General features: G+C 48.2%; 1 protein-coding gene across 9 annotated transcripts in view; it reads right to left on the bottom strand.

The window, feature by feature from the left end:
• Positions 1 to 11,818: 11,818 nt before the first annotated feature.
• Positions 11,819 to 23,188, bottom strand: part of Nrf1 (nuclear respiratory factor 1) — a 105,300-nt gene continuing 93,930 nt past the window's right edge. For 5 of the 9 annotated variants that reach the window (XM_087657197.1, XM_087657210.1, XM_087657200.1 and 2 more), the window contains one exon: positions 11,819 to 13,427. In XM_087657197.1, coding sequence (XP_087513323.1) covers positions 13,264 to 13,427 — 164 coding nt within the window. In that variant the 3' untranslated portion in view covers positions 11,819 to 13,263. Of the gene's footprint in view, positions 13,428 to 20,145; positions 20,422 to 23,188 lie in introns of those variants that run through there. The other 4 variants (XM_087657194.1, XM_087657195.1, XM_087657196.1 and 1 more) reach the window with 1 other exon arrangement.

Genomic DNA, 23,188 nt, shown 5'->3' with positions numbered 1-23,188 from the left:
CATCCCAGGCTACATAGCAAGACCCTGCCTCTGAAAACAGGCTGCCTTTGATCCCAGTACTCAGGAGGCAGAGGTAGGCGGATCCCTGAATCTGAGGCCAGTCTGGTCTACAGAACAAGTTCTAGGACAGCCAGGGCTATACAGGGCTAAACCCTGTCTTAAAAAGCCAAAAAAAACCCCCAAAAACAAAAAACCAAAACAAAACAAAAAAAATCATGACAAAATAAAGCAAAGTCAAAAGGGGTCAGTGGAGGGCACAAGGGTTCATCCAGAGGAGACGTGGGGGATGGTCCCCAACACAATCCTCAGGAAGGTAAGTGGGCTCTGCCTAGTGTGGGTCACATGGTCTAGCAAGTAATAAACGACCTCTGACTGACTGAAGGGTGGCTAATGGCACCCAAGCTCGGTACCAGCACTTCTAACGGGCCAGCATTCAGGAGAACAGGTAAACAGCTGCAAGCAGTGTGGAGTTTATCCAGAGCTAGAGGCAACAGTGCATGGGTGGGGCGCTCTGTCTGCCCCAGAACCCTGTTTCCTGGCTGTGTCCTACAGCTTCTGGGGTTCCAAAATGGCTGGTTTGGGAACTGAGGGGGCAGGCAGGGATGGAAGCATTCTGGAACCTGGATGGTTTACTTGAAGAAGAAATTGGGGGCTGGAGAGATGACTCAGCGGTTAAGAGCACTGACTGCTCTTCCAGAGGTCCTGAGTTCAATTCCCAGCAACCACATGGTGGCTCACAACCATCTGTAAAGAGATCTGATGCCCTCTTCTGGTGTATCTGAAGACAGCTACAGTGTACTTATATATATAATAAATAAAATAAATCTTAAGAAATTGGGAGGCTTCGGCTTTTTAAGAGCAAGTTCCTGGACAGCCAGGAGAAACCATGCCTCAGAACAAACAGCCAACGAAGAAGTACTCGTGGATGTGGAATATTTGCCGTGTGCTGGGCAGGCAGGGCCCAGGGCAAAGATGGGATGCAGATGCCTTCGGCCAAGAGGAGTAAAAAACTGGAGCCTGTGTTTCTACCAGAAGGGAACTGGGTGGTGGCCTTCTTGCTAGCGCTTTTTGCCTTTGGTGGTAGCCGTGCCCTATCCCAAAAGCTATGGTGCAGATACAGGGTGGTGGGGAGGTGCCCACAGAGGACACACCCAGGGCAATCCCTACTTCCCCCTTGGCTTCCATTCTAACTGTCCCCTACCCTAATCGCAGCAGCCCCATCCCCACCATCCCCTGAGCTCTGATGTCCTACGCAGTCCCACTCCTCACTGAGCTTCTGGGCCAGGTGGTGTCAGTCCGACTTTTGTGTGTAGTGTGTATTTGTGTTTCTCAAACGTCTGTCTGTGTGGAGCCCAGGTGTTGAGCCTCTCCATCCCTCACCGCTTACTTCTTTTCTCTCACCGCTTACTTCTTTTCTCTCTGTTTTTAGTGAATTTGTTTATTTGGGGGAGGGTGCCATGGTACACCTATGGAGGTCAGAGGACAACTGACCAGAGTCAGTTCTGTTTTACCAGTGGGCTCTGGGTCGTTAGGCCCTGGGGTCAAGTGCCTTTGCTCACTGAGCCTTCATGATGGCCTTTCTTTTGAGACAGATCTCATGGAACGTGGCACTCACTGTCTGGACGGCTGGATGGCAACCCCTGAGGATCTACTTGGGTTGCAAAGGCAGTGTGGCTATGCCTGGCTTTTTCTTTTTTTTTTTAACATGCATGCTGCTTGGATTCAGGCATCTGACTAACGGCCAGCTTCCCCATGCCCTTCCCCCGCTCAGTTTATTTTTAGATGGTCTCATGTAGTCGAACCTGGTGTTGATCACACTGAAGCCAAGGACGACCTTGAACTTCTGATCCTCCTTCCCTACCTCCCAGTGCTGGAATTAGCAGAATGAGTCATCACCCCAGTTTCTGTGGTACCTTGGTGTGTGTGTGTGCTAGCCTATCACTCAGCTGATGGGAGCTTCCTCTCACATTCGTGCTTTATGAAGGAGGCCCTGAGACCTCACAGACTTGGGTGTCTATCTCAGCTCCCCAATCTATGATCTCAGCTACCCTCAAGACCTGCTCATTTCTTGGGCTCTAGTTCCCACAGACCAAGGCGTTCCTCGTGGGTGGGTTTCCCTTGGGCCCTGCGAAGTCACTGGAAACCTTTCTGGCTTTGGCCTTCTAAAAGGAAGTTGTGTCCCAGGGCCAGGGCTGGCAGGTGGGTCTAACATGAGGGCTAAGTTTAGAAGGCTAGCCCAATGTAGTCTTCTAGAGCTGGAAGCTGGGGCCTGGTCCCTGGGAAGGCTCTGCCTGGCTGGCCTACGGCTGTGAGCACAGATTGGGTTTGTTATGCTGTGGGCTTTCTGCTACACTTAGCTGGGCTGGAGAGGTGGGCCAGACATGGGGGTAGTTGTGTGGGCAGTGAGGACACGGGGGAAGTGATCCAAGAACAGACAGGCCCAGCGCCTTGGCCCTGGGCTGGTCCTATGGCTCCTGAGTCTAGGCAGTACCTACACTTGACCTTAGAGGAGAGAGGCTAGAAGGCTGCAGGAGGAGCAGGAAGATGGCCATGTGCAGCACACCCACAGGATGCTGCTGTGGAGTGGGCTTAGTCTACAAGGAAACTGTCCTCTTACCCCCAGTCATTTGTCACCACGATAGAGTGTCATCAGCCTGGCACGGGACAGTGCATCGCTGGAGGTGAATTTTACCCCTCTTGGGGATGTACCTGGAGACATGTTTATTGTCTTGATTACAGGGGAGGAGCCACTGGCATTGTGGCAGAGGCCGAGGGTGTTGATCGACATCTTCCCCCCCCCCCCCCCCCCCGGAGCTGGGGACCGAACCCAGGGCCTTGTGCTTCCTAGGCAAGCACTCTACCACTGAGCTAAATCCCCAACCCCCGATCGACATCTTATAATGCAGTAATCTGACCCTGTTAGTAGAAGCCAGGCACATCGGCATACTTGTAATCTAGCACCTCGGAGGCTGAGGCGGGGGGGGGGGGGGGGATTTTATGTTCCAGGTAGCCTGGGTTATAGAGTAAGGCCTTTTTCTTTTTTAAGTGCCATCTGAGGGTGAGAGATGGCACGGGCTGTTGGGTTACAGCCAGCAAGCTGATACCCGAGAGTAGGGATGCACCCCAGTTAGGGGAGAGGAAAATCAATTGCACAAGGGCAGGACCTTGGGAGACAAATGAACTAGTGAAGGTCTCGAGGAGACTTGGTGACTTTGTACCGCATGTACACACACGGGACAGCACTAGAGGAGTGAGACCATCCCTGTGTCCTGGTGACGTCCTGGCACCTTCAGAGTGTACCTTTGGTTTGGATCAGACCAGTGGCAGCTTGTGTACCTTGAGGGACTTTTGTGGGTAACTAACTTAATTGTTATACATTTAAAGAGATGCTTAAAAATATCTTCTGGGGCTGGCGAGATGGCTTAGTGGTTAAGAGCACTGACTACTCTTCCAGAGGTCCTGAGTTCAAATCCCAGCAACCACATGGTGGCTCACAACCATCTGTAACAGAATCTGATGCCCTCTTCTGGTGTGTCTGAAGAAACTGACAGTGTATTCATATACATAAATAAATCTTTAAAAAAAAATGTATCTTCTGGCTTTGGAGGTGTGGCTCTGTGGCAGACTTTGCCTAGTTGGATGGGGTCATGGGTTCAAACCCCAGCATGAGAAAACAAAACAAACCTCTCAGCTTTTGAATTTTGTGAGGCAAGCTGAGCTGTTCTGGAAAAGTAAATGTATTCTGTCTTTTTTTTTTTTTTTCTTTTCTTTTTTTCGGAGCTGGGGACCGAACCCAGGGCCTTGCGCTTCCTAGGTTAGCGCTCTACCACTGAGCTAAATCCCCAGCCCCAATGTATTCTGTCTTTAAAGACAAGTTGGCCATCTTCAGGAAAAGCTTACCTAGAAAAGATGGGAATCTTATATAATCGCCTCAAGACAAGGGAGGCTACTACAGGTGGCCCCTCTGTGCCGCAGGACATCCTTACTGGGGGCTGGGGCCCTGGCTTTAGGAGGACAATTGATCCTCCTAGCCGTGCAGAGGCCTCGGGGGTTGCACTGAGTACTGGTGGAAGCTGAGACTTGTTGACATCAGAACTGTGTCAAGGTCACTATTAATCCAGTGGGGTCTCGGCTCCCAGGCTCCATAGTCGCACCCCAGGCATCATGCAGCCAGCTTGTCCCCTAAATGTGTACAAGTGCTATGGGGAGGAGACAAGCTCGCATAAAACGCTGTGTTTTCGAAATGGATGTGACTTTCTCACGCTGCAGATGCTGTGAGCTGATCCTCTATTTGAAAGAGGGTTCGTCCTGGATATGGAAGCTCTATTAAAGCTATTGGTATGATCCGAATCTTTCCAGAATGAAGGCATCTGTATGCAGTGGTTCTGCCAGAGTCTCCTGAAATAGAAATCAGGTAGCAGACCCATGGGTGGTGGAGGCAGCCATTAAGGCTCCCTCTTCCTAGTCGGAGCTCATGCCTATCTCTATCAACAGATGCTTCTGGAACTCTCCTCAGCTCCCTCAGCTCCAATGACATCCTGTCCTGGTGGGCAGTGCAGGGGTCGGGGGCAGAGGACCAGGAAAGGAAGGCCAGCTGTCAGTGGGTGGGGAAGGGGGCTGCAGGTACTCCCTGTTTCACAGCATGGGGTGCGGTGGGGCTGGTCCTTGAGAGCAGACAGGTGTCTCTACAATGTGGAAGAAAGGAGACTTTTGTTACCCTGAGATACCTTCCGTTTCCGGACTAAAAAGGCATCTTGATTTGAATTTGAATTGGGCATTTTTTTTTCTTGCAGAAACTGCCTTGCTACACTTGATTGACTCTGTTGACTCCTGAAGGAGGTGTGGCGTGAATTCCACAACTGTAAATGTGTCCCACCATCTAGGCTGTCCACCTGAGAGCTCAAACTAGCGTGCGGTCACACTGAGTGTCCTCCGAGGAAGGCAGGTCCTGAAGTGTTGGGTGCAAGCAGTGTCTACCTCATGCACCAGTCTCTTCCTGGTCCAGAACCTCCGGGATTGGCAAGGGAGGGAAAGGGGTGGGCGAGATCTGAGCACTTCACTAAGACCAAAGGACGGAACAGTGCTCACTGCCTTCCTTGAACCTTGGATGTCTCCAAGGCTCCCTGGTGCTCATTTTGCAGTTCCTGTTTCTAGGTTGTTGTCTCTCGAGAATCTGGGTTCTGATGCAGGAAGAACTCTTTGGCCTCACTGCATCTCCCAGCAAAGGAAGCCTGCATCGTTTCAGAAGGACCGGCTGCCTTCTCACTGTCTTCCTTCCCTTCAGCCTTCCCTCCCGGCAGTTAAAACCCAGGAACAGGCACTTGATATCTTGGGAGTTCAGCCCTTCTTGGAGTATCTTTGCAAGGGAGTTTTTGTTCGGTTTTTTTGTTAAAATGTTTCCTGTCTTTTTTATTCTTTCTTTTTTTTTCGGAGCTGAAGACCGAACCCAGGGCCTTGTGCTTTCTAGGCAAGCGCTCTACCACTGAGCTAAATCCCCAACCCCAAATGTTTCCTGTCTTGTTTGAACCAGTGACACCATTTGGCCAGAGTTCATGGAGCCATTATTCCACCAAGGTTGACCCAAGCTGGCAAATGTGTGGCCTGTTAGCAAACAGTGGCCTCCTCTGGTCTTGGGCTTCACACTCATGCATTACCCTCTTTAAACTCATTGTATCCATCTTTTATGGAGCCTGTCATCTTTCTTCTTTCTTCTTTTTCTTCTTTTTCTTCTTTTTCTTCTTCTTCTTCTTCTTCTTCTTCTTCTTCTTCTTCTTCTTCTTCTTCTTCTTCTTCTTCTTCTTCTTCTTCTTCTCCTTCTCCTTCTCCTTCTCCTTCTCCTCCTCCTCCTCCTCCTCCTCCTCCTCCTCCTCCTCCTCCTCCTCCTCCTCCTCCTCCTCCTTCTCCTTCTTCTTCTTCTTCTTCTTCTTCTTCTTCTTGAAAAAAGTAAAAGTGGCCTCTTACTGGAAAAATAAAAATGTTGTAAAATTGTGTTGTGATGGTGTGGTGGTTACAAAGCACCCAGGAGCACTGCACGGAACAGTACACAATGAGGCAAGCCTTCCTGTCAGTAAACTGTAGGAAGTTATAGGGATGACAGGCTTGGGGGTTAAGTGGCACACTGTTAGCAGGAGCCACCCTACGTTACCCATGCTCTAGTTGGGTTAGCAGGCTCTGTGCTCCCTGGTGCTGTCGGACCCCAGCCTTGATGTCTGCTCCTGGGGTTGGACTGGGTGTGAACTCCAGGTCACCACAGATCAGGTCACAGTGGGCAAATAGAGGATGGCTCTCAGCAGACTGTAGCACGGAGGCAGGCTCCCAGTTGGCTGCCAAGATCACCTGAGGCCTCCAATTGTAGCAGATGAGAGGAATGAGGAGGCCTGGCCACCTGCGGGGTTCAACCCTTCACACATGAGACAGTCCTGAAGCCCTTTCCTTCGGTCTTAGCTGGATGGCAGGGCCACCTGTGCAGGCCCTGAGACTGATCAGACAAGGGGAGACTGGAGCCTGGCGGGTGTGTTCAGCAGAGGAACTACCCCAGCCCACTGCAGACTGTGGGCATGCGCTGTAATGCCAGGACAGGAGCTGGCTCAGTAGCAGTTGAGGAAGAGCATTTGGAGTGACTCCGGTTGGGTGCCACCATGTGGCCCTGGGCTTTTCCCTGCCCCTGGATAGACATTTCAAAAACAACAACAAAATTCGATGTATTTGTATTTATATGTGAGTGTGTGTGTGTGTGTGTGTGTGTGTGTGTGTGTGCGCGCGCGCGCGTGCATGCGCCTGCGCGTGCCTGGAGCTGGAGTTGCAGGCAATTGTATACTGTAAATGAACCTCTCTGCAAGAGCAGTAAACACTTCTAACTGCTGAGTCATCTCTCTAGCCGCTCCTGCTAGGCTTTTACAGATAAGAAGGGTCTGGTGTTGGCTAAGGCTGTCCTCAAAGCTAATGCTGCCTTCCACCCAGGTCACAGACCCAGCTGACCTCACAATCCAATCCAGATTCAGCTTGGCCTCCTTGTTTGATGCCTCTTGAGTTTGTTGCTTAAGTGGGTTTTGGTGCATCTACTGGGTACAACAAGGCCTTTTAGGCATTGCAGGATTATGAAGTAAATCAACGTTTTAGACATGAAATTACTTAACAGTGCTTTTTTTTGTTTGTTTTGTGGGAAAATGTTGAAGAAAAATGGGTGTTTGGGGCTTTCTGTATTTTGTGATTAAGAAACCATGTGTGCAGCCTCCCGTTCCTGCAGATGTGTGAGTCTGGGCATGTGTGTGCCAGAGCTCATGATGAATGGCTGCAGCTGAGGTAAGCACCTTGGTGCAGTCACAGGCCTGCCTCAGAACTAGCTGACCATCAATGGGAGAGGCTGAGCTCAAGGTCTACAGAGCAAGTTCTAGGCCAGCCAAGGCTACATGTAGTGAGACCATGCCTCAAAGTTAAAGGGCAAACGAGCATATGTTATACAGAAACCTGATGTAGTTTGTTTTGTGACCTCTCTGAGGGCCAGCAGCATAAGGCCGACGGGGACAGTCACACACACGTGAACTCCAGCCCCGTCTGTGAGCAGCGCACTTACTTTGGGGAAGTTGCTGAGCCCCAGGTGCCACAGTTGTAAGCTGGGGCTCCTTACAGGCTGGAGAGGTTAGGACTCGGTATAAGGCCTTTGACAGCACAGTGCAGAGCCCTTTAATCTCTAGTAACTTTTTTCTTTGGAACAGGGTTTTTTTATGTAGCCTTGGCTGTTTCAGAACTAGCTCTGTAAAGCAGGCTGGCCTCGAACTCAGATCCCTCTGCCTCCTGAGTGCTGGGAAAGGCGGCCCCCACCACTGACCAGGCCCCACTCCCTCCCCTTAAAAACATTTCAATTGGTTATCTTTTTTTCTTTTGTTTTTATTGGATAGTTTCTTTACTTACATTTCAAATGTTGTCTCCTTTCCCAATTTTCCCTCTGGAGTACCCTAGTTATCGTTTTTTAATCATTTATTTCATGTGCATTGGTATTTTGCCTGCTTTAAGTCCGTGCGAAGACGTAAGATCCCTTGGAACTGGAATTACAGAGAGTTGTAAGCTGCCATGTGGCTGCTGGGAATTGAACCCTTGGGCCTTTAGAAGGGCAGCCAGTGTTCTTAACTGCTTAGTCATCTCTCCACCTCTATTACTTAGTAACTTTTAACTGTTAGCATCTTTGGTTTTTGGGACAAGGTCTCAGTGTAGCTCAGACTGTACTTAGTCTGTTTTTGTTTTTTTGAGGCAGGGTCTCTCAACATAGCCCTGGCTGTCATGGAACTAGACCAAGTTGGCCTTAAAGTCAAAAGGACCCACCTGCCTCTTCTCCCCGAATGCTGGGGTCAAAGGCGTGTGCTGCCATGCCCAGCTCACTATTCATTTCTTAAAAGGTATACATAAATTCAGAAAAAAAAATTGAGACCCAGTAAATTGATTACTTGATGACATTTGAGAAGGCTTTTCACTCTGCAGGGGTGCCTAGCCTGGAAGTGTGTATCCCAAACTGTCTACTCCTAGCAGTTCTCCGTCAGCCTCTCAAGCGCTGACGGGCCATCACACCTGGTTACTCTGATTGGACAATAGCTAATTTAAGTCCTCCCTCCATAGGCTGTGCTGGGTATTGAACTTGGGAGCCTTGCAAATGCTAGGTGGGTAATCTACAACAGCTTCTACCCTCAGACTCACTGACAATTTCATCTGTGCATTACTAAGTCTTGGGTACAGCTTCTACACTCCCCTCCCCCCAAACCACTAAGCTACTTAAAAATAAGATCGGGGCTGGGGATTTAGCTCAGTGGTAGAGCGCTTGCCTAGGAAGCGCAAGGCCCTGGGTTCGGTCCCCAGCTCCGAAAAAAAGAACCAAAAAAAAAAAAAAAAAAAATAAGATCAAATGCTCTGGATGTGACACATTTCCCCACCTCAAGCATATGAGGTAGTATTTCTGCACAGGTTTTCGTCCTGGTTCTGTCTCTTGCTGATGGGGTGGGGGTGGGGGTGGGAATTGGCTGACAGGGTGGGGGTGGGGGTGGGGAATTCGTTGTTCAGGATGATGGTCCTTCATACAGGTCAGTTGGTGGGCAGTTAAGGAATGGTTACTATTATTGCTATAGAAATCCTCCAGCTGTGGGAAAGCCAGTGTTTATAAGAGCTAGGCGTGCCCATGGACAGGTTTCATGGCCAGGCCTGACCTTCCCCCTTCCTATCTCTGCAGATGATACCCCTTCTGGAGAATTATTATTACAGGCCCTTGCGAGGGAAAAGGCTAGCACAGCCTTCAGGAGGGAAGAACTACTGTGAGGGAGCTGGGCCCTCAGAATGGAGGTGGAAAGCGTCCACTCTGCGGCTGCTTCAGCCCTGCTCTATCCCACCCCCACCCCCTTCTCCTGCTGCCTCTAGCCCAGAGATTCTCAACCCTCCCAAGGCTTTGACCCTTTAATACGGTTCCTCCTATTGTGAGGGCGGGGTGGGGATGGACCCTGCTCTTCAATCAAGTTGAGTTTCTTCTTTTTTTTTTTTTCTTTTTTCTTTTTTTTTGGAGCTGGGGACCGAACCCAGGGCCTTGCGCTTTCTAGGCAAGCGCTCTACCACTGAGCTAAATCCCCAACCCCATTGGGTTTCTTCTTGATGGATCTGGTGCCCACCTACCCTCGGCTGTGCTCTCCTTAACTTGGTCATTTAGCATAGAGGACTGTAGGAGTCACAGCACCACCAGGGAATACTTTTTTTTTTTTTTTTTTTTTTGGTTCTTTTTTTCGGAGCTGGGGACCGAACCCAGGGCCTTGCGCTTCCTAGGTAAGCGCTCTACCACTGAGCTAAATCCCCAGCCCACCAGGGAATACTTTGAGCTGCAAGACCACCAACCATTCTAGAGATAGGCTTCTGTGAGCCCAGTTACTGTGAGCAGCGCAGTGATGACAAATGGCAGATCCTTGAGTCCACCAGCATTTATACTGTTCTGCATCCTACCAGGCCTCTCTACACGGAGCTATAGTAACCTGCCCACAGCCCAGTCTAATCTTTCACTTGTGCAAGCCAGGGGAGCACTCTGTCACTGAGCTACAGCCCCAGCCCCTCTCTTCCCTCTCACAGACAACTGCCAAGTTGTTTTTAAAAACATTTATTCATTTGTGCTGGTATGCACATCTGCGTGTGTACACTCACAAGTGCCACAATGCATCTGTAGCAAGGTCAGAGGACAAACCCAGGGCATCAGTTCCATCCTTCTGTGTGAGTTTCAGGAATTAAACTCTGGTCATCAGACTTTCTACCTGCCTAGCCACCTCATAGGACCACGGCAAACTTCATTTATCTGGGACATGCTAGTATTCTGGAATCTGACCTAACAGACCCTCAGGTCAGATCTAACTGACAAGATAGCGTGGTGCACCTGAGGGTACATGCTGAATGTCTTATGTTGCGAATAAAGTCAGATTTCATATAAAAACACGACTTTTCCCATTTGCTGGGGATTTTGAAAGTAGCAAGGCTCGCCTGTCTCTGAGGGGAATTCTGCTGGCTTTGGAGAGGTGTCCATCAGACAGCTGTTTGCCACTTTTGTCTCATGCCCACCTCTATCCCTCTGCTTCTCTTATTCACTGGACTTAGCTGGCCCCTGCTCAGAGGCTTAGGGAGAAGAGAACGAGAAGCTTGCCTTCAGCCCCTCAAAGACAGCTGTCACAAGCTCCATGAAAGCCACTGTCTGAGTCTGGCTTGTAAACCGCAGGAGACAGGGGCAAGCATCCTGGAAGGCTAATGAGGGTCTCCAGAGAACCTGTGCTCTGCACAGCAGCAGTCACACCTTCCTCCCGCCCATCCTCTCTGGATGGTGTACCAGGTATGTAAATGGGGACAGAAGCCAGCACTTGACTTGACTGAGCCAAGGTTAACTCCCAAAGGAAACCACGCCCTCATTCCCTTACTCTAATCCTATCAGCTGGAGACTCATTGAGTCATCTACCAACAAAAATGGCAGAAAAAGGCACTCAAGGGTGAGGTGAAGCAGTGTGTGGGAAGGGCCCGAGTTAGGGTGTGGCAGGTTCCAGCTGTGACACACATTAAAACAGTGAGTGTGGTGTGTGTGTGTGTGAGAAACCAAGAAACAGGACTCAGAAAGGAACTTGGGACTCGGACCTTTTGCTGTGAAGACATTTGATACAACACACTCACTAGGGAAACCTTTCAAGATCCAGGGACACCAGCGCCTAGTCTTTTAACATGGTGTCAAATAAACACCTAAATCAAAGGCCAGAGTAGAGCCTTCATGGTTATCTTGAGGCTTTCTGAAGTGCGACTGTTTCAGAGAACCATGCTATAGAAAACAGACTTCGCCAGCACGTTGGAGGCTGGGCAGGTCTCCTTCCTCCTGGGCCTTCTGCAGCTCCCAGAGTGTGGTCGGTATGAAGACCTCTAGTGCACGTCTTTGGTAAAGGACAATGAGCCACACCCCGAAAGAGTTCTGCAGCCCAGGCGGCCAAGGCTGCTAGAGAGAGGGGCACTTTTGTTGCCACATTAAACTATTTATTGAATGAGGCAGTTTAGACAGAATGGAGAACACCACAGAATCCATGCTCTGCTGCTGGGATCTTGCTTTTATCTTCTTGGCAATTTCTCAAACTATTGGGAGGTTAGGACCTTAGAGCCCCTGGACAGCTTCACAGTTTAAAAAAAAAAAAAAGTAACAAATTGTAGAACCAGGACATTTATATGTAAATTTCCCACTCCTCCCTTATTACGTACAGAAAAGAACATACAAAGAACATTGTATAGTTTTATATAAAACAAGCAAATATAAGAATTGGAAACTTTTCTCAAAGGCTGAGCAAGACATGAAGAATCTTTTAATGTCTCATTAAAAAACAAAAAACCAAAACACCACATTAAATACACTGTCACGCACGGGAGGGCCGGCAGGAAGGCGGAGGAGTCCCTGCACGCAAGGGGCGGAGATTTGGCTTGTCAAGACTTCAGGTGAGTGAGCCACGGACGACTCGGGGCTTGTGTGGAAAGCACAGCAGCTCACAGTGACAACGACTGCTCAGTGCAATCCACACCGTGAGCAGGAAAGTGTCCCGGGCCTGTGCCCAGGACGTCCTCACGGAGTCTTCTGACACATCTGTGACGTCAGCTTTAGGGCAGAGCCCGCACGCAGCAGTCTCCTCTGCTGAGGTATAGCTGCAGACAGCTGGAGAACACCGGTCCCACGGGTGCACCCTGATTTAGGAAGTTTTCTCCCTCCTTCCCTTTTTGCTCTCCTATACTCTTCCCATTCTATCACACATACCCGCACACACGCACGCACACACATATGCACATACACACATACGTACGCACACGAACCCGCACACACACCTTGCACTCACACCCGCCTGCTCCATAAACAGTCCCCAGACCCTAACACTCCTGTGACCTTCAGTCTGTAACAGGACTGACCTCACAACCAAAGCGATGCTTTAACAGTCACAAGACCGAGGACTCCTGGGAAGGGAGAAGACGGAGGCTGAGGAAAGACTTCTTGCCCCTGCCAGGAGTCTGCAGGGCATTTAACTGCCTGTGGCAAGGTCAGCACCTGGGCCAGCCGGAAGAGTGTCTCTGCTGGCAAAGCACGTGGTCACTGGACTTCGTAAGCACTTTTTGGACCACACTGTGTCCTGGATCTTCCTTCCCTCGGTGAATGTAGCAGAGGTCTAGGCGGCCACTGGGAGGCAGCTTTGGTGAAGGACGTGGTCACCTCTGCCTGAGTCTGTCAGTAGCTCAATGCATGACCCTGGTATGAACAAAAACCAGGTGACTGTGTCTGGTCATGTACCCTACCACCCAATAAACTGGGTGGGTTATTTGTTTCCACAGTTCACCCTGATTTCATACAGGTAATTCCATGCGGGTTTCATACATATATATGTATGTACATATATACTTTATACATATATGTAAATGTGTATGTCCATATGTACACATATACATATATTCACACTCACACGTACACACATTTAAGTATACACACATTTCCGCACAAAGAAGTCTGGCCACAATTTGGCTTTTTGGGACAGTGAAATCAGTGTCGTTTCTCACTCCACCAGATCCCAGAAGTGGTGCTTTAAAAAAATGTGATTCCAAAATCTGCTGCCTTTCTTCCTTCTTAAAAAAAGGTTACCAAAACTTTCTTTCCAAGTCGAGAGACTTAATTCCATTTGATTGCACCTCTGCAAACATGTAAAAAATTCTGAAGTAGACTAGAAAAGGATGCCATGATAGAGCTCCGTGTTACTGTTCCAACGTCACCACCTCCACAGCCTGGCCATCCATGGTGACTGCGCTGTCCGATATCCTGGTGGTCACTGGGGCCATGGCCACCTGCACTGGCCCGTTGCCCTGGGCGAGGCTGGTTACCACAGTCTGGTACATGCTCACAGGGATCTGGACCAGGCCTGGAGAGACAAAGCAAGACCGTTGGTGGGGCCCAAGCTCAGGATGCAGGCCCTGGCTCAGACAACTGGCTGTGGTCCTTCAGGGCATCACTGCCTGCCAGCCCCAGGTCAATGACTTACCTGCTTCCCAGGCACAGATAAGGCTCAACATCTTTTTTTTTCCTTTCTCTTTGTTATCGACAAGGTCTTCAGTAGCTCAGGTTGGCCTTGAGCTCTTGCTCCCTTTGCCTCAGCCTCCCCAGTGCTCAGATGCTGGGTTTGTGCCTGTGCCTGGTGCCTGTGTCTGGCAGTAAGTCTTTGTCTCACTTCATTTTAATTCTTAGACAGACTCTCAGGAAAGGAGCATGGGAACACTGTGGAAACTTCCACTGAGACCTCCTGGCCTCCATCTTTAGGAAGAACAGCCCATCAAGTGTGAGTCTCCCCACCCTGCCAGCCAGCCCTGCTGCTAGCAGCAGATGGCCTACTCCGCTCCTGTGCTCTCTCTGCTGTGCTCACTGCTGGCTTCTCTCAGCCCGCTAGCTGCCCAAGCCCAAGCTGGAAAAGAAACAACAAAAACCAAACTTCTGTCTTCTGCCCTGTTATCTGGTCCATCTATGTTTTTTCCTCCAGAGTCAAACATAAAAAAGAAACCAAATTAGCTCATTTGTCTCCTAATTTTAGGAGACTGGTATAATTTAAAAACCAGTTTAGAATCAGCTAAAAGCAACAACAAAACAAACACACCCCGACTATCTCCCAATACCTCTATCTAGTTCTCAGGGCATAAAACCTTGGAGAAGATTGATCCATTCCCAGTTCACTAGGGCCAAATGATCATGTGCATCGGCCTGCTCTTCTTGTTGGATGGAGAATTACCCTGGGTAGGGAAGGCTGTGCTTTGCGAGCCATAAAACAAACTAGTCTGACCGTGAAGTGGAAGTGGTAACTCCTGCCCACAGGGACTCAGGGCACAGTTAGATTCCTAACACCACAAATAACAGGAGCCCCCAAACCACCCACCCACTGACCCAATCAGACCTCAAACTCCCAACCTTGCAACAGGGTATGTCCTAGTCCTAGTACCCAGGAGGCTAAGACACGACAACTGTGAGTTTGAAACTAACATAGACCACAGAGTAAGACCCTGTCCCATAAAAACAACAGCAGCAACAACACCCTGGGCAACTCCGAAATCCTACAACCAACTAGAAAAGAAAAATACGAGAGTAGTCTAAAAATAAAAGGCACAATAAATGAAACATTGCAAAGGTTGTAATATAGGAAGGAAAAATTCCAGAGACTAAAAAGATTAGGAAGTGGGACAATTAGAAACACGAACAAACTTCTATTACTAAGAAGCAAGTTTGGTATAGAAAAAGCCACTTGATGCACCAGGCACAATGGAAAAGAGGTCCAGACACATCTCAGAGTACAAGGCAGCGAAGAGCACGAAAGATTCTAGGAAGAATGAAGTAGGAGTCAGGGAGTATATACAAAAAACTGGACATGAGAACAATACTGGGTGTCTTGGCAAACTTAGAAGCTAAAATGATGGTGCCATGCTTTCAGGCATCCTGGTTCAGGCATCCCCGAATCTCTTTCAGCCTGGAATTCTATACCCAGCTAAGATGATCTATATGAATTACACATGACACAACTTCAGATATGGCTCAAAATTTTAGCTGCCTCATAGAAAATGTGCTCCATCATAGCACAGGAACCTCAGAAGAATGCACAGGCTCTGGAGACCTTAAACAGAGCTAATAGGAGCAAGACAAAGGATGGGGCTGGGTGGGAGCACCAGGCGCCATCAAAAGGATTAAAGCTGGGAACAAGTGGTTGAATGTTGAGGCTAGAGGAGTCTTAGGCCTGTCAGATCAAAGATCATCAAGTGGACTACAGAACAAGCTAAGAGTGTAGTCTAAGTTACTCAGGAAGACCCCAACATGCCTGGAAGAAAAAGTAGATGACCCTCTCTACCACACCAGGCAAGTATTAGCTAGAAGAGGAAAAAATGCTATACAAAAGGACAAAAATGAAATGTAGTAACATTTACATTTGTTTATATGGATATAATACACAGATACCAGATCACCCACAAATTGCGATACTCCATTTTTAAAGTTACTTCTTTTTTGAGGGGTGGAATTCCAACTTTTTTTTTTCTTTTTTTTTCCGGAGCTGGGGACCGAACCCAGGGCCTTTCACTTGCTAGGCAAGTGCTCTACCACTGAGCTAAATCCCCAACCCCGGAATTCCAACTTTTAAGTACAGTTTTAAGACAGTAGCTGAAACATTAGGGCACAATAGTATTTTTGTTTCTGTGAATAGCCTGTATTCAAATACCTAGACTGGCCCTCTGTCCAGCAGCTCAGCCTGAAGATTGCCACAGCAGTGCTCACAGATTTGAGCTGTCCCTCATGCCCTCCAGGTATGAATGACTCCATGTGATACCATCGTTTTGCTGGACTGATCAAGCTCTTTGAGACTGCCAGAGGATGCAATCCAGGCTTGAGGGGCATCAGGGAGTCCCTACTTGAGAATAAAACTGAGTTTTAAATGACTTAAAAAAAAAAAAAAGGATATTGGTGTTTTTCCTAAATGTGTACCTGTGTGAGGGTGTTGGGTCTCCTGGAACTGGAGCCACAGACGCTTGTGAGCCATCTCTCCAGCTCCCTAAAATGAGTCAGGCAGCATCCAGAAATAAAAGCAGGCAGGATCTCTTTGAGTTGGAGGCAAACCTGATCTACACAGTGGGTTCCAGGCTAGCCAGGGCAAATAGTGAGACCTTGTCTCCAAAAGAAAAGAAAAAGAGAGAAGTTCGGGCCAGCTAGAAGGCCTGGTGGATGGGAGCCTTTTAAGCAATCCTGAGGACCTGAGTTCAATTCCCAGGACCCACATGGTGGATGGAGAGCAGCGACTCCCAAAAGTTCCCTCCGGACCATCATGCACACTTGGTCATATGCATGTACATGCATGTGCATGCACCTGCCCAAGTGTGTGCGTGTGTGTGTAAACCAAACCAAAGGAAATTAATGCCAAAGAAAATCTGATTTCACAGTGTTGACTGTGTGTGAGCATTTTCTAAGAGTCCGTTTTGTCAATTTAGGGATAAGCATTTGATGGTACAACATGAAACAGGCTTGTTTTGATGACAGTCATTTTGAAACCCACTTATAAGGGCATGTTAACAAAACACAGGTGGGTCAGTACAGCTTCCTTGAAAGGCTGGGGCTGAGGAGAGCATTCTTGTCTGTGTGATGGGGAGAAGCTGGCAGAGGACTGGGAAAGGTTGAGGTCTCGGGGTGAAGGTGGTCTGGTTTCTTCTAAACCATTGCAAATGTCTTTTGTGGAATTAATTCTTTCTGTTCACTCTTCCTTGCCACAGAAATTAGTTTTTTTTTTTTTTTTTTTTTTTTTTTTTTGGTTCTTTTTTTCGGAGCTGGGGACCGAACCCAGGGCCTTGCGCTTCCTAGGTAAGTGCTCTACCACTGAGCTAAATCCCCAGCCCAGAAATTAGTTTTATTTATACTATGACACCATCATATTAATAATGTTGAGATGCTTGGGCATGGTGTTCAAGGCTCTCATGTTTGTTCTAGTGTATTTTCTCCTTTTGAGGCAGGGTCTCAACATGGAGCATAGGCTGGCCTTGAATTTTGATCCTCCTGCCAAGTGCTAGGAAGACAGGCGTGCACCCACAGTGCTCGGGTCTGCAACAGCTGGGATATACTTGAGCTTCTCCACACAGGCACCTCTGTGCTTGTATGCACCATGACTTTTGAGCAACTGTCCTTGACTTGTTCTCTGGTTCTCCAAGTCTCTGTCTTCCAATGGTTTGGGGTCCTGTTCCCTGGTAGCCTGGTGGTGCTTTGCCCAGACCTCTACAGAGAAACGGTCCTTACACACTCTCACTGTTTGCATGTCCTATCTCTGCCTCCATTGTAAATTCCTTAAGAAGGGACTGAGTCTATCACTGAGCCCTAACAGTGAGCAGTGCTTAACACGTTTCCCACACTCACAAATGAAAACTCAAATATCAAATCACTGTTAAATCTGTAACTTCAGCAGCCAGGAGGGCTGCCTTAACCCTGAGGCAGACATTTTCTCCTAAAATAAAAACAAAGTAAAAATACAACACCCAAGACCGATTCAAATAAAATATTTTGTACAGGCTGACTGCATTTTGTGTATTTCATTTAACTCAGGGAAGGCGCAAATTTGGCCTCAGTTGTACTGAGTTACAAAATGACTTCCACACAAAGCTGACTCAGGGTGAGTTAACTGTGACAATCACTACACATCCTAAAAGCTTTTCAAAGAGAGAAACTCCATATGCAGCGTCATTGACAACCTCCTATGCCTTGGAATCCCAGCTCCACTCTTACAAGCGCTGTTAGTCCACATCCACCTTAAATAAACACACTGTCATCTTCATGTGGGGATTTCAAGATCTCTCTCTCACACAAACACCCACGAAGGCATTTTGACATGGGATTAGATTAAATCTCCTGTGTCTCTGACCTAGCAGCCTTCATGTCCATGGCACGGGGGAGGGACCACAGGCTTTGAAACCCAGCACGCACTAAGTCGGGCGGCTGTCCTTGGAGAGAGATGATTAAACGCTGAGGCTCAGTAATCAGGCTGGGACTGCCCCTACATCTGCTCAGCCTGCCCCTGATTAGCCCTAATCTAGAGGCACATGCTAATCCACGCTTGTATTCTGGGTCATTTCAATTGATTAAGCAACAGGAAGCCCTTCATGTTCTACTTTAAGAGCCTGAAGTTTCTTTTCCTGTTCAGGAAGACACAGTGCAGTCTTAGTAACTGACTCCTTGGTATGTGTGTGGCTCCATGTCCCTTGGCTGGAGCTAGGACTTAGAGAGGGAAGCAGGATAGTGTCTCCATAAATGAGGACTCCTCCAGCAGCCAGGATTTCTCAGGGAGGCAGACTCGCCATGTTCTAAAGACTCTAGTATCCCAAAAAGTCAAAGCTACACAAATGCTAGGAGTTTAGCAAATTGAAACTGCTTTAAATTAAGTTTACTACCCCAGGTTAGCCTCGAACTCACGGTACTCTTCCTGCCTTACTCAGCCTTCCAGGTGTTCTGATTACAAGTATGCCCAGCTGCAAAATGCTCATCCAGTTCCAGCACTTGGGAGACAGAAACAGGTGAATTTTGCTGTGTTTGAAGCCAGTCTGGCCAGCAGAGCCAGTTCTAGGCCAGCCAGGGTCACAAAATGAGACCCGCCCCCTAAAGTTTAGCAAAAGCAAGATTCAAGGACAGGCAAGATGGTTCAGCAGGTAAAGGTGCTTACCACCAAACCTATCAATCCCCAGGCCCCACACGATGGATAGAGAGAACTGACTGCAATACACAGTTCTCTGATCTCTACCTGTGTCCTGGCGCACGCGCGCGCACGCGCATGTGCACGTGCGCACACACACAGACACACACGCGCATGTAGGCAAATGGAATAACAACGACAACACCCAGCAGCTACTGGGTGTGGTGGTGGATTCCTAAAAAAGGAACACTTGGGAGGCAGAACAGGCATGGTCTCATGGTGAGTGAGACCCTGTCTTAAAGTCAAAACCACCCCCAAGGTTCAAAGCCAGGCAAGGTAGGATGTGACTGCAGTCCTATCGCACAGCCTCCCAACCGGCTGTGCCAACGCAGTAAGACTCTGTTTCAAAAGCACAAAACAAACAGATAAGTGGATTGGCTGTTGTGTCCTTTGCACACCCCTCCCCCAAGCTAGATGTCTGGGCTTTGGATTTGGGTCTGGGAGCCTTGTCATGCACCAGAATACCCGACACCAGCGGGACCAGGAAGGTAGAGGATGGGCCCCTCAGAATTCACTGCTGCCCCTCCAAGCTTCACGGTGTATCATTGCCAATAGGAGAAGAAAGGTGAAAGGGAAAAGTTCAAATCTTTAGGATCTGCAAACTCCCTAGAGGAACTGTCAGCCCTACAACCATGTTTCCCCTTAAATGAGGCCTGACCCTGTTTTGTCTTGGTTAAAATAAAATCTGTCGGGGTTGGGGATTTAGCTTAGTGGTAGAGCGCTTGCCTAGCAAACGCAAGGCCCTGGGTTCGGTCCCCAGCTTCGAAAAAAAGAAGCAAAACAAAACTAAAAAAAAAAAAAAAAAAAAAAAAAAAAAAAAAAAAAAATCCCTCTTAGGGGGCTGGAGAGATGGCTCAGCGAGCGGTTAAGAGCACCCGACTGCTCTTCCAGAGGTCATGAGTTCAATTCCCAGCAACCACATGGTGGCTCACAACCATCTGTAAAGAGATCCGATGCCCTCTTCTGGTGTGTCTGAGGACAGCTACAGTGTACTTATATATAATAAATAAATAAATCACCCTCAGCATCCCGGCTTTACATCTAAGAATAAATACGGCATCAAATCTTGTCAACTCTCTTTCCTCCCTTCTTGCAAAGGATTATTTTTATTAACTTTATTCATACGTGTGTAAGGGAAGGAGATATGTGTAGATCCCTTGGAGCTGGACTCACGAGCAGTGGTGAGCCGCCTCACACGGGTTTCTGAAAGGACAGCGAGCCTTCCTAACTGCTAATCCTAACTGCTCCCACCCCAGACTCTTTCAAAAGGAAACCAGACTGGTTTCTACTACTTCAACGTCAGTAATAATTTATCTGCGTCCCATCCCAACATTGTATCTTCAGTTCTCAAACGAAACAAAGCCAACACCCCAAACCATACATATGCTAAAGTTAAAAACTGAATTTTATTTCCTTTTCAGTTGCTGTGGCGAGTTAAATTTGAAGAAGATAATATCTCCGTCTTCAACAACGTAAGCTCTGCCTGGTTGTTTGTACTTCCCAGCAGCCTTAGCTGCGTTCTCAGAACTCTCCTCTTTAAGATCTTCGTCTTTCATTACTTCCGCCATAATGAATCCCTTTCCAAAATCTGTATGAATTTTTCCTGCAGCCTGAGGAGCCGTCACGGCTTTGCTGATGGTCCATGCATGAACTCCATCTGGGCCTGCAGTGAGAAAGTACTCTAGTTGGAGTGCTGCAAACCCAGCCTTAGAGATCTTTGGTAAAGCATTGTCCTGCTCAGTCCCAGGACATATCCGTCTCCTCAGCGCTTTAACCCAGGATGGTCTCGAACTCTCAATCCTGCTGCCTCAGCTTCCCAAGAGCTGAGATTGGTCACGCCTAGATTAGCTGAATCTTGAGCAAGCATGCACAAACTTTTCCCACAAGTTCCCTACATTATCCCTCTATCACCATGGTCCCTCAACTCTCCCCAAAGCATATCTCCCTGCCTGGACCTGAGCAGGGCTCTTCTGACAGTCCCCACATCTTTCTAGGGGTGTTATTGGCCTATTGTTATGGACCTGCCCTACTTCCAAGCATTTCCCACGATTCCCTAAGTCTGCATACTTCAGCTGTTGACAAGGCTCACTGAACACTGAGCAGTCTGGGCACAGGAGGTGTCAGTAACCGAATGGACACATTATGACACACCTGGTGTTCTTCATGACTTTTTAGAAATTCCTTCCAGTCTTGCCCTCTGCACTCTGAAGGGTCTTGAAGCCCTTTCCTTTGTTTAGAGCAAAGCAGCTTTCTCCACAAGCATTCTTAAGGGGCTGTAATCAAATGCCTTGTGGAGCTCCATGTCTTCTCATGGGTTATTTTAGTCTATAGGTTATCTTACTTCCATTAAAGCACCCCTTGCCAAAATGTGTGAATTCTGTCATTGAACACCTGTGGGCCTTAGTTTCCTCACATGTAAAATGCTCACTGGTAATCTCACAGGGGACCTGAACCAGGTATGTGGACGTAGAAAACCCCTGGTACAGTGTCTAGCACACAGGTCTACAGTACTCGTCAGCGGCCTTTCAAGGTGCCTGAAGTATAGTTTGGACGGCGGGTTAGGTAGGTTAACACTCCCGGGAAGCAGCACACACTCCGTGCAACAGGCATTTGCTCCTACGGTGGGCAGATCATCTGCCGAAAGCCTCCAAAGATGGACTTCAGACAGAAGCCCCGAATCATGTGAAGAGGACTGGCAGGCAACTCCCCATGCACATCACAGCAATGGAACTACAGGAGGAGACGAAGTAGCTGCTAATGGAGCACACAGGCCCATGAACTGAGCACATAGGAGAGCACACAATCCTGGGCAAACCACTAACCCAAATCAAAGACGTTAAGAACAGGGCCAGTGTAGGACCAGCGATGTAGCGTAGGGGTAATTCAATTCCTAGCACTGAAATAAATGTCATATACACACGAGTGATCAGTTATAGTATGATGATATTATCAAAAACTTCTCAGAAGTGAACAGGATAGACATGGACCGAACAGAAGACAGGGCTTCAGGACTGGCCGGTTACCTAGCACTACAATGTGCCTCCCCCACCTCAAGACAAGACAGGGCAGGATCGCCAACTCTGGCGAGAATGGTCTTTCATTTGCCTTCCAAGCTGGGAAAGCTTTGGGAATTGTTGTGTGCTGTAACTAAATCTTTCTGTCCAAAGGTCTTGGGAGTTGGCTGTGGAGATATGTTTAGTTGGACAATACAGGGGAAAAAATAGCTAAACAAAATAAACACAGTAGCTGTTTTGAGACATTGTAGCCTTGGCTGGAACTCACTGTATGGCACAGGCTGGCCTTACACTTAGCAATCCTCCTGCCTCAGCCTCCTGAGTGCAGCAATTACAGGCATGAGACACCATAACTGACTGAGAAATGACTCTTCAAACTAAAAGGAAATACATTGTAATGTCTTCTGTAGTTTAGTAACATGACTGCTGAAATGGGTAGCGGGAGAACACTGGCCTAAGTGGGGGTGTAAGTCCATGACTAGAGAGAACAGCGAGAAAGCTCTGAGTTAATAGCAATGGCTGCTCTTGTGGAGGACCAGGGTTCGGTTCTCAGCAAGCACGTGGTGGCTTTAGCTCCAGTTCCAGGGGACATGATGTCCGCTCCTGACGTCTGCAGGCACACAGATGGAGGCAAGACACTTACAAATTAAGTCTGAGACGAGGAAGAGGAGGGAGGAGAAAGAAAAAGGGAAGGAAGGAGTTAAACCGAGTCCTAAGCTGTAAGGGGATGGAAATCTGATGGTTGACTTAAGACTTGGAAGAACACACCAGTGGCCGTTGTCTAAGGAAAGGCACTGTTATGTGAATCGAAACATGTCTGGTTATCTATCAGAGAAGCAGAGAAAGTCAGCAGGGGAAGCGAGTCCAGCATGTTGACCAGAGAAGAGGCAGATGTCTAAACAAGGACCAAACGGAAAGATGGAGAGAGAGAGCAAGAAAGGAAGGCCATGAAAAGAACACCAACTTCACACAGAAGAGCAGGTAGCCCTGACACTCGCACACAGGTGAGTAAGGGCTCTTCCTAGTCAGCTTTCCCTTTGTGTGCCAAGTCTGAAGCATTTGGGGAATTTATGGCAAGCGCTAGACAGTCATGAAACTAGGAGCAGCCTCAGAGGTCCTCAGTGTTGGGTTCCTCTCAGTCCTCAGAGCTTCCTCTTCTGACTAGACAATCTCAAGATACACTCAGGAAAAAAACGATTCTAGGAATAAGGTTAACAGCAGCACCGGCTGCTGGGACCGGGTTAGGGTTAGGGTTAGGGTCCTAAGGTCTGTCCTTTGTCTTTAAAATTTCAAAGAACTCTTACACCTTTGCCCACAAATCAAGTGTTAAAATTAAATTTATTTTTACTTTTTAGTAAATGTATCTCCAAGATATCTTGGCAATATGAACTCACGGTCTCCTCTTGGACCTGGACA

Source organism: Rattus norvegicus, chromosome 4, assembly GCF_021556685.1.
Source record: "Rattus norvegicus strain SHRSP/BbbUtx chromosome 4, alternate assembly SHRSP_T2T, whole genome shotgun sequence".
Taxonomy (NCBI): domain Eukaryota; kingdom Metazoa; phylum Chordata; class Mammalia; order Rodentia; family Muridae; genus Rattus; species Rattus norvegicus.
Note: the sequence above shows the minus strand (reverse complement) of the source record. Positions and strands in the feature narration are given on the sequence as shown.